The sequence below is a fragment of the Nanorana parkeri genome, unplaced genomic scaffold (genome assembly GCF_000935625.1).
Source record: "Nanorana parkeri isolate BGI_ZX_2015 unplaced genomic scaffold, ASM93562v1 scaffold1043, whole genome shotgun sequence".
NCBI lineage: Eukaryota > Metazoa > Chordata > Amphibia > Anura > Dicroglossidae > Nanorana > Nanorana parkeri.
In genome coordinates this window covers 539654-556209 of record NW_017307311.1, presented here as the reverse complement: position 1 = coordinate 556209, position 16556 = coordinate 539654, and the positions used below count along the sequence as shown (strand labels likewise).

Below are 16556 nucleotides of genomic sequence, written 5' to 3'. Positions count from 1 at the left end.
ATCCGTTGGTGTGGGTGTGGGGGGGGGGGGGGGGGGGGGGGGAGTCTTATTTAAAGTGTATATATAGACAAAACCTTATTTTTTAGTTTTAGAGAGAGTAGCGAAAGGTTAAGAAGATCTTTGTCAGTTTTATTGTTTGCTATTTGAAATCGAGTTGGTGAGATTTCCATTCACTTCCTGTCTCCAAAGCACAACAGGAAATCAGAGGAAGCCTCTACAATTTCAACCTCTTTGACCATTGTCACCAGAATAATTCTACCCATTGGAAGATTTCCTTTTACCTTCTGTTATGATGACAAGTGTAAAAAAAAAAAAAAAAGGAAAGAAGAGATCTTCTTTTACCCATAGCTGGATAACTGACATGAACATGGATTACTTCATTACCCTTTAATAAATTGGGTCCACAGTGTGCAGTATCAGAACAATGATAGGGGAAAGGCCCAGGTGTGCAGCTGTTCTCAAAGTTCATGTACAGCCAACTGTGCACAGACATCATGGGGTTCATTTAGAAAGGTGCCGCCTGGCAATGTTCTGTGCACGGCACTAGTGCCCCTAAATGGAGCTGATAAATTATAGTAAATTCCTATACTCGTCATCGCCATCTAGGAGTGCTAGTGCCGTAACTTTTATAAATGAAACCCTTAGAGTACCAAATAAAATGTGATAAAGTAAAACATATACTGTTGAAACATCTATTGTACTTGATCCACCAACTGAGCTCATCAATACAGATATGTCTGGTCACAGGTCTATCTACAAAGTTTTCTGCAGAAAATCTGAAACACCGGGCTGCATGTTTTTGGAACTTCTAATGGTTTACAATTCGGATGTTAGATGAAAATGTCAGCGGATATATTGCTACCATATTACCTGTATCCATACAGGCTCGTAGGTTGGTCCAGGTGCGGTCAGGTTTTCCAAATTCCCAGTGCGGGTGTAGGTGAAAGTTGTGCCTGCTGCTTGGTAATCCCCATTCCACTGGATAGTCCATTTGCCATTCAAGAAATACTTCTCTGGGTCTTCACTGCGGAGAGCTAAAAAGTTTCCAGCCTCTGCCACTTCTTCAATTCGGATCTCACGAGCACCTGGCGGAATGAGACCTATGTCCACATAACCTGGAAGACACACATAAATTATTTACAAAACGCAAAACATTTTAAGCTTAAGAGTATATACTTTGCAATTACTGGTAACCCATTAAAAAATCAATTATGCTAGGAACCAACAATGTGATCATGCTTATATGAAACTCCAGCATGCAGATGCATTCGGACTGAGTTCCAGTGCTACTAATGATAGAGAAATGATCATCTACTGGCAGACAGAAGAAGCCATTATTATGGAACTCCAAGCAAAAAGCTAAATACAAAGATGAAATACAGTTAGCTGAGCGATCAGCAGTTTGTGATCATTCACTTCTCGAGCTAGAGAGACGGCATATGACATTTGCAGGGCCACACGTCGGCTCTAAGTGTTGGGAAAAGTAAATGTTACTCTCCCAATACTTCTCCTTTAATGCCAACCTGCTTCAACTGAGCTCAAATACAATTCCTTGCTACAAAAGGGCCAAAAGCTTTAATAAGCAGTGAAGGCATCAAAAGAAGTGTAATGAAAGACGCCTACGTGCCATCATATTAAACAGTTTATCGAAGAGCTCACAGCTGTGTACTAGTTTGGATGCAGCTCCTATCTCTGGCACAGGACAAGCATTTCATTTAGAAAAGATAGATGTGTTTATGTGCTTTTTTTGCCAGCTCGTTCTATGACCTGTTTTCGTGCTTGTGACCATATTTGTCTGTGCTGGACCGGCGTTCATATAAACAATCTTTTATGAAGTCTTCCCTCCACCGAATACACACTCAGATGACACACACACGCTGACACACTCAGTATACCTGTTCACCAACGTATAGAAAGAGGAGCAATATGAATAATGATGTACTTTTACATTGATCGACAGCTACAGTGGCGTAACCAGAGTTATGGGCGCCCGGGGCAGAAACATTCCCCCCCCCCATATTATATAAACATCCACTAGAACTGTACCCCCCTCCCCCACACATATATATCAGCTAAGGAACTACAAGTCCAAGCATGCCATCATTGTCCCTGTACACCCCACCCACACACACACATATCACCCAGGGAACGGCAATATCTGGTTGTTGTACTGTGGAGGCGGAAGGCGGGACTTGGTGGATCCAGGAATCAGGTGAGTAGTATTAAAAAAAAAAAAAGTGTTATTTTATGTTCCCGGGGACATTTAAAAATGTCCCCGGTGGTCAGTGGGGGCTTCATTGGACCCTGGTTTTGGGGGGGTCTGCCGTGGACCCTGGTTTTTATGCTAAAGCATACTGTAACCCAAAAAAACTAAAATGTATTATATAATGCAGTTAACCAGTTCTTAAAGCAGAACTCTGTGTTCTTAAGCTTTCTTAACCCTTGCAGCGGGACTACCCCCACAAAAAAGTTGCTCATTTGTGTTTAGTTGCTAAAATAAAAATAAAGTTATGCTCACACGAACCGCAGAGCCGGCTGTCTGCTACTCTCCTTCTATGCTGCAGCATATCCTCATATCCTCACACTTAACCCTTGCAGTCCTGCTTTAGATATGTTTTGTTTTTATTTTCTCTATATTTTAACCTTCCAGTAACACACTTCCTGTTGTAGAGTGACAACGCTCATAGGCTGGCCATACACTGTTAGAATTTCAGCAGAATCACTGGAATCGGATGACATTTTTACAGTGTGTGACCCTGTCGGCTCGACAAAAGTCAATCTAATAGGGCTGATAATGTTCGACTGAACAGTGACTGCAGCCAATCAGCTAATAGCAGCATTGGAAGGTTCACCTGTCCACGCTAAACAGGTAGGAATCTGCTAGATTTTTTTCATTCAGCGTTGTAGCCAGTAAAGTATTGCATCCGCAATCAGGGGATCACAGGTGCAATGCTCTGGCTCCTGCAGACTCTTCCATTTAGTAACATAGATGGGAGGAAGAATGAATGACTACAAGTATTCTACTTGTATTCCATTAAGAAGCTTCGGCTACTACAGTGTTATCCCCGTGGCACTCATGGCCCTGCCAGGGATCATATATATTGTACATAGTTACAGTGTGCCAAGCTGGAGTTTTGCTTTAAGAAAATATGCCCCATGCAACACCACTGCAACACTTCTAAATTCAAAAGAAATTTTAAATTGACCCTGATTACCAACTTTAAAAATGCAGGCAAAAGCACCGAAAATCAAATACTTTACATGTTTACCTGCAGTGGTTTTCCTTTCCATAAATAATTTTTTATTCATTGGAATGTGCCTTTCAACTTGCAAGAAAATGTAACCACTCCAGAAAAGTAAATTCCCTACCAATAGCCCTCTCTTCTTCTGGGAGTGTCTAATTACTCTCTGCTGGCCGAGCTCCTCCACCCTTTACCTTCCTACATAACCTTTGTGAAACTGCTGAAGGAGAAGCAACGGGGAACACTATAGAGTGTCCCTTTATTGACAGTCTTGAGTCTGCTGACAATACATTCAATGTGGCAGCACCCAGCAGCAGTGTCAGGGCTTTTGGATGTGTACACAATAGAGGAGTTTACCATACCATACATTAAATATGTTAAATGCACATCAAATCCTGTAGCACGATTTTTGTTAAAATGAATAATCTAGCAATGGGGTCTCTAAGTCTCACCAGCAGTCCAGCAAAACTCCTGTTCATGTCAATCTGGCTATGTGGGTTAAAACTCACATGTTTTCCCCAAGTGCCTTGCCCCATTCAAACACTTGATTACTATACTACTTCCCTAAACCATATTCAATCTGTATATATACGTATTTAAACTCACCAAGTCCATCACTGTCATCAAACGTTTTGTGCACAGTATGACATGTAGAAGAGTCACCATGACAAACACCACAGCGGTCCTCCACAGCATTGGAGTCAATCTCGTAGTCACAGCCAATGTTCTATGTTGAAAAATCAAATAATTAAGCCTGATTCTATGCTACTTGGACATATTACCTTTGGTGTTGCTTAGAAATAATCTGGGATAATGCAGAGTTAAAATGTTAGCCTCAGTAGTAGGGTTACTTTAACATGGAATATGGAGAGATGGCAGGGAGGTACCTATATTGAGTCTGCTATCATATACAGTTATATTTGGTTATCAGGTAAAACAATATGCATTTCCTAAAAGACATACTGACATTCATGATGCCTTTTAAAGGACCACTCGTGCCACAAATAATACTCCAGCTTTTGGTGCATGCTGGAAAGTTAAACCACCTTCCACACCAGATGTTTCTTATACATCTGTTAGTCAAACCTCTGCATTTGGGTTTCTAGGTCTGCATAACTGATATAACCATTGTGGAGGGTTCCCACTCTAGATAATTTAAAGGGAAAATCCATTACATAAAAGGAGAGTGCAACAGGTCAGCAAGAACAATTGAGGGACCTCACAGTTGGAGTACTCAGGAGATATATGAAGCCATGGGCTGACCCAGCCTTTTTAGCATCTGTAGCAAGTTGCTAATAACATTGCACTTTCCTTGTTGCCTTTTTATTGAATATTAGAACAGGATACATTATAAACTTGACATCTCATCAACATCAAACAATATATCATACCTTACATATTCCATTGATGCACACATCTCGGCTTGTGTTTCCCTCAAAACATGGGGTTCCATCGATCACGGCATCTCGTAGCTTCTCTGCAAAGTACTCTGTGCTTGACTGGCAGTGAAGCTCACATGGATTTACTGCTCAAAACCAGGAGAGAAGATTGAACATCAATGCAGAGGCATGATAAAAAGCTGCCTTGATAAACAACAATAAGGAAGCACTGCATAACCACTGAGATTGTGCAGAGTGTGGTTTCTAGGTGTAGTGTAATGGCGGGCAGAGAGATCCTGGCACTAGCTTCCTATGTGAAGAGGAGCAGATGTCCTCAACAGGAACATTTTGGACTTCCTATCACTTTCTATTTTGGTGACAATAGTCACCAGGACAACTAGAGGAGGTAAATCTGACAGTAATAAAAACCTCATAGAGGATGTGACTGTTAACCTACTCCATCCTAAACTAAAAGAAAAGTTTTGTCTAGAGATACTGAATAATATAAGAAATTCACACTTTAAAATAGTACTTTTACTTGTTCAGATCATTTGATTTGGTAATGTTTTGCTATATACTTACTGCTGATGAACACTGGGCTCCATTGGTGAAGCTTCCCTTTGTAAGGTACAGAATCAAACTGGGAGCATTGCACTTCACGCAATGAAGGAACGCCCTGAGGACAGGGTGTAACATTACACACACGGTATCTCTTTCTCTCCCCCAGGCAATATCTTCCTCCGTATCTAGGCCTTTAAGAATAAATACAAGAATAAAAAATTTGGCATACTCTATATGATTTATTCACAGTAATAAGACATTAAATACACAGTAATAAAAGCCAAGCAGACATTAAACATTGTGGTGTTTCCCTGCATTGATGGTCAGTAAGGTCCTCCTTAAGATTGGCCGTACACTGTGCACTCATACAGTGGGTGCTGCTGTCGGCACCCCTTCCACCAACATCCCTCAATCAGCTGATCAAAGGAGTCAGTCAGAAAATCTTTGTACGAACATAGCCGACAGCCAATGAACTGCCGGCTATGTTCAGGTATTCTGAGAGCGGCCATTGGCTGCCCTCAGAATACTAAAGAAACGGTGTGAATTCTTCTATCTACATCGCTCATTGCGTTGATGGAGAAATCTGCTCTATTTTTTTTTGTTCAGCCCGTGGGTTGAACGAACAAAATAGAGCAGTGAATGGCCAGCTTATATTGGTGGACAGTACAATGCTCCCTTAAATCGGTGGTCCGAGGAGAAGGGGCCATTTAGATTGGTGGCCAGTGGAAAAAAGGACAACATTACATTGGTGGTCATTGGGGAAAGGCCCCATTACACTGGTAGTCAGTGGGCAGAGTGCTCCTTACATTGGTGGTCAGTAAGATGAAGGTCTACTTTACACATAGATAAAAAAAATTATGCAAGTGATGACTTCTGAGAGGCAAAAAATTATCAGTGCTGATGGAACCCTTAGCAGCCTCTGGTAGAACCCTAGGGTTCCATGGAACTCTGGTTGAGAAAGGCCGAGGTAAATAATAACACAATGCAGAACAATACAATAATAACTGTCCAGACCTAGTTCTTCTAGATCTTCTTTTCTGACAATGCGCATCATCTTTCGGAGCATGTCACTTCAATCTTTCTCCTTACATATCAAAGGGTAGCTCCACAAAGTCATCTTGTATTAATATGATTAGACATGTAAACACTGGCCCACTTGACCTAGGCTGAGTCAGAATAGCTGAGCTTCTAAATTGCGAGGGGCACAACAGAAATCGTGGTAAATTGACCCTCAGCATACACAGGAAGTCCAACCATCCATTCTGTCCTCCACACATGGTATGAATATGCAACTGAGACCATCCCCTCCATATAACATTGCTCAGAACCGGAAAAACTTTTTTTCTTTAAATTTTTCCTGGTTCAACTTACTATGCTATGTGTTGACTAGGGGGAAGCAGTGGCCACTCAGGGGAGCTGGAATTCAAAGATGTCTACATATACCATGCAGATGAAGATATGGGTACACCATATAAAAACAAGGATGTTTCCCAGAAAGGATTATAAGTATTTCTTAAATTGCCTTGGGGTTATATTATGTGACCATGTTACATACAAGCAGGGCCGGATTTCCCACAAGACCACCAAGGCCAGGCCTTGGGGCAGCAGGGAATAAAGGGGCAGTACAGCCGCCAGGCAATAAAGAGAACCTGTCACTTCCAAATGCTATCACACAGCGGCCTGTTGACTTTATTGCTATTACACAGGAGCAATCATAAGAAAAAATGAAAATAAATAAAGTGATCAAGTAAAAAATAATAAAATAGAAAAATTCAAACAGATAATAAGACAAATATGCCATACTTCATGGGGGGGGGTTATTGGGGCGCATTGAGGAACCCGTCCTTGGGGCAGCAGAGAGAGTAAATCCGGCCCTGCATACAACTGGTAAGTAGTGTTGTTGTTTAACAGTTTTCGCAGTTATGGCATACAAGGGATTCAACTATAGTTGGAAATCTGAAATAAATGCTCTTGTAAAAGTATAGTTCTCAAGATTCTCCTCCTGCTTTCGTGTAATAGCTGATAATGAATCCTGGCTATTTAGGATGATGGATGTGTGTGGGATATCATGATGGGAGGCTTGCCAGTTCTGAAATAAAGTCTGAATAATGTAATTCTATAGTAAGCACATCATGATTTACTTCATTTATCACTGTATAATGAAGATATTGTTACACCTATTTTATATTTTCACTGATAAATATTTCATAAGATGCCGTGCATATGCATCTTCTCAAATTCAATCTATAGCATAAACAACCTATATGTATTGAGAACACTTTTTGCCCCCAAGAAAAAACTATATTAGGTACAGATCGAGTTTTTGGCAGCGAGGGCAAGAGCCAGAAGCCCTGTTGGGTTTTGTTGCACATTTCAACAATAGGGAGATTTGCTCTCATATCCTGTCGCAGTGACATCCTGTTTGACATGGTGTCCAGGGAACAGAAAGCGATAGACCGCAATAAAAATCCAGCAAAGGTTCTATTCCTTCTTAAATCTCTCCATAACAACAAAAATGTATGTAACTGGGATTTTAAGAGAACAAGCCAAGACTGGGCTTATGGAGGAATCTAAATAATCATTCTTAAAGCAGACCTTCCATGCCAAATGGCAAAGCCCCTTGCCACGCCAACACAAATAGCTTTAACAAGCCATTTGTAAACAAACAGATCACTAAAAGAAAAATACTTACCCTGGCCCCCAGCGCTTCCAGGAGGCTCAGGTAAAGTCACCATGTCTTCCCGCAGAGCTGGGAGCTCAAAACCCCACAAGAATGCACTTCAGCTCATTGCAAGAGCGCATTCTCATGGGAATTTGAATGCTCAGCTATCTTAGGAGGCAGCAGTGAAGCAGGGTGATATCACTTGTGCCTCACAGAAGAGTTGGAAGCCAGGGCCAAGGTAAGTGAATTTTTTACCAGGCAATCGGGTTGTTTGCAAATAGCTTTTTTATACATTGCTTCATTATTTAGTTTTACGTACTTTGTCTGAGTCTGACTCTTCACTTAGGGTCAAAGGTGAGAAGTTAACCGACATAAATTTAAGCCCTTTAACTATTGACCTTGCACACTGTCTTCTAGCTTAAAAGGAGAACGCTTAAAGGCTTTTCCCCATAGTTCTTAGGGTAACGGGAGGACACAAGCTAGCGTCCTCCCGTCATCCTAAGCTCAGTATACCGCGAGCTAAAGCTCGCGGTATACTGAGACGCCGCAGCCGGAGCGGATCTCGACAATTATGTCTGAATCTGCCCAGCTGCGTGAGTGACAGCTGGCTCTGCCTATCTAAAGGCAGAGCCAGCTGTACCCGCCCCCTCCCCCGTCCGATCCGCCAGTCAGCGCTGGAGGATCGGAGCGGGGAGGGGGGAATCCAGCCCATCCCCTGTCATGGCAGAGAGCTGTGACAGGATCGAGAGGTGAGTGAACGCCGGTATGTGTTCGCTCACCTCCCGATCTACTGAGCTGACCTGTGACAGTCTCATTGTCACAGGTCGGCTAGAACTATGAGGTGAGTGAAAAGCACTCACCTCATAGTTCTCCTTTAAAGTGATATTAAAGTCAAAATGTTTTTTAAGCTATTTCAAATGCTGATGAAATAACTTACAATGGATGCTGCTTCTTAATGTTTAGAGGTTTTAGTTTCCTGTGTGTGCTTGTAAGCTGTGCGTGTCTCCACTAACACAGAGGCTCAGCAAGACGCAACACTACCCTCCCCCTGTCCTCCCCTCCTCCTCCCTTGTCCAAGCTAGTAGATGGACAGCTGCTGGAGAACGTGCTGTCCCTTGTGGTCTTTTACTGGATAGGAAGTTTAGAGAAGCAGAGCTGAGAGAGTTGGAGCGGTTCAGAAACTTATTGACTGTAAGTGATTGGGCAAAAATGTAAAGTAATGCTTTGCTGGGCAATGTATCATTGTTTGAACTGGATTCATTTTTGAAAAAAAGTATTTTCAGGCCTAAAATGTGGAATATAACATGGGTGCAAAAATGGAAAAAAGGGCCTCAGTCATGAAGGGGTTAATACTAATTTCATGTGTTTGCATAACATAGTGGCATGGAGCAATAGTTAAAAGTAGGGATGCCGACTCCGAGTATTTGGGCGAGTACTCGTACTCGCCCAAATGCTCCGATGCTTAGCACGAGTACTTCCGGTATCAGGAAGCTGGGCAGCGCGTCATTACACGCTGCCCGGTTTCCCGATTGGCCGGGAAGCGGCTCCATGCTCTCTCGTCATCTCATGACGAGGGAGCACGGAGCCAGCCTCCCAGCCAATCAGGAAGGAGGGCGTCGCGTCATTACACGACGCCCGGCTTCCTGATTGGCCGGCCAGACGGCTCCGGCTGGGTTACCGGAGGAAGGCTGCGTTCTGGCTGGAGAGGCCCGGGGGTGACAGGCTGGACATACCAAGGTAAGAAGCCGGGTGGCGAGTCTTTACACACTGCTCGGCTTCCCGGCTAATCGGGAAGCCAGGTGGCGAGTCATTACACGTCACCTGGCTTCCTGTATGGGACTTCCGTTACTCTGTAATTGGTGTCGGCGAGTACCAAAAAAAAATTATCGGTACTTGTACTCGGTACCAAAATACCGGTATCGGTGCATCCCTAGTTAAAAGAATTGTAAAAACTTAAAACTTTAGTAAGTACACTCACACAATTATAATCATTTAAAGGCCAACTCCCGTGAAAACGTTATTTTTGTTTCGGATAGTGTGGAGAAGGGTTAGAGCCTCTGTTGCCATTCTGCTGCTGTCTATGTGTCAACTTCAGAGATTTCCCTTCACTTATTGGCCCAGTGACATAATGAGGTTGATTTACTATAGAAAAATAGGCTGTTCACTTTTCAGAAGAATTTTCCTCTAGCATGTTGTATGTGGCAAAAACTCAAACAATACCCAATAACGTGCAAGGAAAATCATTTTTTTTTAAAACAGTATTTTTGTTTGCACATGATTGAATGATGGAACTCAGCAGAGCTTCTACTCATTCACTGAGGGAATATTCACTTGGAAAGTGAAAATTCCCCTTACAAAGTGAACAGGCCTATTTGCCTTAAGTAAATCAATCCCAGTGTCTCTGGGAAGGACCACCGATATGAGATTGCACTTTTTCAGTGACCACCAATGTAAGGGATACACTACTACACTGACCACCAATGTAAGGGGATGCTTCAATACTGACCACCAATGTAAGGGGACACTTCAACACTGACCATCAATGTATGGGGACGCTTCAACACTGACCACCAATGTAAGGGGACACTTCAAAACTGACCATCAATGTATGGGGATACTTCTACACTGCCCATCAATTTAAGGGGACACTTCTACACTGACCATCAATGTATGGGGATACTCCTACACTGACCACCAACGTAAGGGGACGCTTCAACACTGACCATCAATGTATGGGGATACTTCAACACTGACCACCAATGTAAGGGGGCCCTTCTACATTGGCCTTCAATGTAAGGGAATACTTCGACACTCACCACCAATGTAAGGGGGCTCTTCTACCCTGAGCACAATTGTGTGGAGGCACTTCTACACTGATCACCCATGTAAGATATACATTTTGCCATGTCCATTAATATAAAGATACACAACAGTTTGCACTATCTGTGTTTCTTTTCTTCTTCTTATTCATTATTTCATAATATTTATGAAAAATAATTTTGTCTGTTTGAGTGAGGTTGTTAAAAATCGAGTGTCAAACATGCTATGTATACCACATTCCTTGTCCATGTACTTATCAATATAGCTGCAACATACCCTTCATTTTAATATAAAGTAAGCTGTTGATAAAATTATTTTTGGCAGGGGTTTCCTGAGACTAGGAAATGATTGCAAGAGTTTCTCCAAGGTAAAAAGGTTAAGAAAGGCTCCTGCAGAACAATAAAAGATAAGTGATCTTCAGAAGATAATCATGTACGATAAATCACTCTGATTCAGGCTGTTCTCAGAACCACGCAGATTGCTAATTTCCACAAGCAACATTTCATACGCCAAACTAATGAAATACTACCATGGTGGCCACACGGCCAAATTATTATATGTTTGAAGTATGCAGTACACAATGGTGATTTCATACATAGAAAACTAATCCAGCATGTCTTTTGCACCAATAAACATGCTGTCAATGTAAATATAAAAATACACAAAGATCTTCATTTAATATACATTGCTCTTCATTTTATATAGGCACAGAGGTAAATTTTTGTAACATTTTCTAATGGTGGTGTGCCTCGTGATTTTTTTCATGAAAAAAGTGTGCCTTTGCACAAAAAAGGTTGAAAAACACTGGCTTAGTTGAATAAAAAGACACAGCAATCTTTCTCCTATCATCACATTTGAAAAAGTGCGTTCTTCATATAACACACACTGTGCTGTGTTCACTGTGTACAAATTACATAGACACCAAGATATGAGTGCTTTGATCTCTTTCCACTCCCTCACTTCTTCACTAGGGTAATCAGCTGAAAACACAGACTCTCTCACATTCTCTGGCACTAATTGCCATAATGATGCTCGTCTGAAGCCCACATTCACCAAAACAATTGCAGCTTTCAAGACATAACTTGGAGGAATCACAAGAGATGTTGTAATTGAATTATGGAGCACAGTGTAAATTTGACAGCAAGCAGGCGGATGCAATTATAACACATGATACTGAAGAAGCGACTCCAGCCAAAGGGAACTTGGAAACACATTTATCATTAATGTGGATTGTGTAATTCACGCAATGTAATGCCCCATCTGATATCTTGGCAATGTAGTTTCCATTTGCTACTGTACATATCTTTTTCTACATATTTACACAAACAATATCCTTTTATGTTTTACCACACTGTGGAAATCCCTAAGGGCAAACAGCTTGGAATTGCCAATATGCAGTATGCTGTATGAAAGGGATCCTTCATCAAATTCAGATTTAAAAGGTCTAAGCATTAAACTAGAATTCCAGACAATATACAAATTGCCAGTAGACTCCTATATCAGAGGTGGGCAAACAGATTGTGCTGAGGGTTTGCTGCTTAGCAATGTGGTCATGACTAGGGTTCCCTGACCCCTGATGAAGTTGATGAGCCGTAACATGTAGGGCAGAGTTCAGGTGACATTATGGACAGTGGAAAAGAAAGAGATAAAAGAGTGTTGACGGCTTTCTACAGACTGATCTTTGCATCTTGTATCTTTTATGTTACGTGACTGTTTCCAAACTGGAAACAGTTATAAGTCAGACAATCAGTACTGTAAGTAATTATTCTATGCGTACTTAAAATCTAAACGTCCGGTTTCATTTGTTGGGCATTGCGGGAATAAATAAACAGAACCTTATCAGAGCCTGATACCATGAAGAGGCACTGCTAATGAATGGATGTCAGCGAGTCACATCAATGCTTTATTTTCATTTAATATCCTGGGAATGGCTGACGAGGGTGGGAACACAAACGTTCCATCGCTTTTCCACCTCTTCATAATTGTGTGCAGATGTTCTGAGTGATCTAGATCATATATCTAATAAGAAGTTAAATTACATTTCTGGCCATTGGGTTTAAAGCTGTTATTTTCCAGTAATCTTAGAAAGACCTGATAACTTAAAAACCACTTCCTCTGGGAGATTCTGCCTCTATGTATAGAATGTAAGATATATACCCTCAAATGACTCTCAAAGCAAGAAGAATATATATTGTATATATCTAACAGTTAATTTAGAGTATAGTTATTCGTGCTGGGGCAAATTCACATGTGTTTTGGAAATTATAGATGACTGAAAACTATCATGACCCCTAGGCTGTTCTCAAGGGTCCCCACTCCATGTATGACTTCATTACTGATGTTCTTCTCCATTGTAAGGATTCATTGGCACTTATCTTACCCCAAAGCTCCCTGGCAAAAAAAGGACTCAAATAAGTCTCTCTGGCAGAAAGGACATCTGGGTAAATTTAATATTGACAAGGTAGTTACATTAGTAGCAGTTAGTCATGTTGAAAAAAGACCAAGTCCATCGAGTTCAACCCATACGTGTTTTGATTACACGTCTTCTATCTTCCTCCTGTCGTATGGTGCCACTGTCCGATGCTTTGGTGTCGCCTTCTCCTTACGTGTCTAATGGAGCCACCCCTGCGTGCGAGCTCCCAGCAAGCATTTACTGCTTTACATTGTCTTACTCCTCCTCCCCCCTTCTGTGACCTCATGTGAGCATGCGTCTGTGTCTTCAGTATGCACCCTCTCCTACCCGGAAGTTCGGAGAAGCTGTATTTAGTGTCTGGTGCTTTTGGGCCCTGTTCCAAATACACAATGGCACTCGGCAGGGTTGTCCTCTGTCCCCATTACTTTACATCCTGGTCATGGAGCGCCTGGCAAACGCTCTCAAACGCTCTCAAACCAATCAATTCAGGGCCTCTCAATAGGCAAGCAAGTCCATAAAATGGGGTTATATGCTGACGACCTGCTATTGTACCTTTCCAACCCACTGGTGGCTCTCCCCTCGGTGTTGCAAGAATGTAAACTATTTGGAGGGCTCTCCAACTACCGTGTGAACGTGCAAAAATGTGAACTTCTAGATATATCCCTTACCCCTGCTGAACGGGACAGTCTCCGGGACTCACTCCCCTTCAAGGTGCGGTCGGATTACATTACATGCCTAGGGGTTAAAGTGCCAGCTAACTTGTCGGATCTATACTCGCTTAATTACACCCCACTGTTAGACTCTCTGGAAGGCACTCTTGCCTCCTGGATGAACCTACACCATACAAGGTTCGGCATTAATACATGAAGAGTTTCCAATATTGTTTCTCTTTAGGTCCCAATAAACTGTTATACTCACTTCAGCATAGTGAACGGCACTATTTCAACTTGATTATTACTAAATTGCATCTTCAAAACATGATTTTATTATCTGAATAAAATTCAATATTAATTAATTGATCTAGCATGAATATTCCCACAATATAAATATAGAAATACAATACCTCAATCCTTGAATTCATTGAATCGTCAGAATTGGAGGCAAAATCCATTTGTTAAAAAATCATATCCTATTATGAATATTTGCTTAGCCATTATGATAATAGTAAGCAAGCAACTATTCATAATAGTGGGTAACATCCCACTCATAGTTCATACCCTTTGGGATCAGTGTATCTAACTTAAAAATCCAAAATACTTCTCTCCTACATAGCATGTTGTTCACAGAAATGTTTAGCAATGTTCGTATTTTTCCACGTTCTAATATTAGACAGATGATCTTAATGCCTCCTAGTTGTTCTGCCTACATATTGTTTCTCACATTCCAATCAAGAAATAGAAATGACATACAGTATGAAAGAGAAATCATGTTTGGCAATTCACTAGTTTACTCTCAAAGGTTTTTGTAGTGGCATATGACCTAAAAGTATGTGGGTGGCCTAAAAACGGAGCATTTTGAGCATAGAGTGGCTCCGCATCTAAACATTCCTGTGCTACTCAACCACGTTCTACCATTTCTATTACAATTTGTTTAAAAAAGACTAGAGGAGAGAATATTCCCCAAAGTGCTTGTTTCACTACGAATTATATACCAGGGATTGAAATATCTTTTAAAATTATTGTTTTTACAATCTTCCTAACTTCACCAAATTCAGTACTATATCTAGTCACAAAGGTCATGGGTTGATGGTTCTGTTGACCTCGTTTGTTACTTTTCCTCCCCCCTTCTTTCTGTTTTAATATGCTAATTAAAGATTGTCAATATCCTCATTCCAATAACTCTCCTTCTATTGCTGAAGCCTCCCTTAATAAATCTTCTTGATGAAAGCAATTATGTTTCATTTTAATAAACTGTCCTTTAGGTATAGCCCTCTTTGCATAGGGGGATGCCAACTATCGGATCTGAGTAAGGAGTTGCCAGAAGTTTGTTTTCAGAAATGTTTGTACACATTTGTTGGTGTATAATTGAACCCTCTAAGGTCAAATCTAAATAGTTTTATTCTTTCTTCCTGTTCCTCAGTCATAAATGTTAAAATGATTCTCATTGTCATTTAAGTAACTCACAAAATGCATCATTGATAGATCCTTCTGGAGCACAAAGATATATCATCTATATAGTGAAATAAATTACCTAATTTGACTACAAAATGGGTTAGTACCTCCAAAAATGTAGGGGCTCCTCCCACCATCTCATATATAGGTTGGCATAGGTGGGCACAAATTTTGCGCCCAATGAAGTGCCATGCCTGCCTCCGGCACAACCAACAACCAAACATGAAATAGCTATGTGTCAAAAGAGAATGCGCCGCATCTAAAATTATTTTTTTTCCAAATCCACTGCATATTCAGTATAATTATCAACATGATGTTACAATGCCTTCATTCCCAAAGCATGAGGAATACAGGTATATAATGATATTACATCACACGTCAACCGCTTGTAATCATTATTCCATGTTAGTACCTCCAGTCTCTGTATCACATGGATTGTGTTCTGTAAATAGGAAGGGAAATTCCTTACCAGAGGCTGGAGTAAACTATCCACCATATCATTTAAAGCCTCACATATGAACCAATACTGGTGTCACGAATTGGGATCAGGCTCGGAGTCCAGTAACTGAAAGAGCAGGTAAAGGCACAGTAAAACAGGCCGGGTTTGGTACACAAGCAGACAGTAGCAGTATAGGAACAGGCAGAAGCTTTGTCAGGGATCAAGCCGAAGTCAGAAGCCAAAGTTATCAAGTTTGAAGTGGAAGGCGATAAGCGTAGTCGGTGAATCGACAGCCAAGGGTCGGTACACGGGTAGCAGTATGAGGAGGTCATATCGCAGTAAGAGCAGGAAGTGAGATATTGGCAGGAGCACAATAATCTGGCAAACAGAAAGTGCAGAGGCATGGCTACAATAGGATGTTCAATGGAGGAGCAAGGGGTTCAGAGTTCAGCAGAAAACTAGGTTTAACTGAGGACTGCACAAGAGATCAGACAAGGAGCTATCCAGGGTCTCAAGTGGCTCAGCAGGAAAAGCCACTGCCAGATATAGCAGAGGCCCGTGGTTCAGATCTGCATCATGACGACTGGCTACTATAGGTCTGCCTCTAGTCAGGGATCCTCCCTTGTGAATCTTGGGGAGGTGATGGCATACGAGTACCATTGGATCTTGAGGGGTTGATTTCTCTGCTACAGCTACAATGTTTTTGCTCCTGCTCCTTTCACTAAATAGCCTAACTCTTTCCTATAATTATCGGTTGTATCACTGCTCAATTCACTATAAGTTTTTACATCTGACAATTGTCTCAATGCCTCTAAGGCAGGGGCCTCAAACCTCCGGCCCTCCAGCTGTGGTGGAACTACAAATCCCATGAGGCATTGCAAGATTCTCACAGCCACAGACATCACTCCCGAAGAGAGATGCCTCATGGA

The 16556-nt window shown here is 41.5% G+C and overlaps 1 protein-coding gene across 1 annotated transcript in view; it reads right to left on the bottom strand.

Moving 5' to 3' along the window:
- The window catches only part of LOC108796025 (A disintegrin and metalloproteinase with thrombospondin motifs 7-like), a 74406-nt gene that overhangs the window by 21782 nt on the left and 36068 nt on the right, over positions 1–16556 (bottom strand). Inside the window, exons 11-14 of the mRNA XM_018567393.1 lie at positions 5204–5373; positions 4634–4767; positions 3849–3969; positions 871–1115 (exon numbers count right to left, since the gene is read on the bottom strand). Coding sequence (XP_018422895.1) covers positions 871–1115; positions 3849–3969; positions 4634–4767; positions 5204–5373 — 670 coding nt within the window. The remainder of the gene's footprint in view (positions 1–870; positions 1116–3848; positions 3970–4633; positions 4768–5203; positions 5374–16556) is intronic.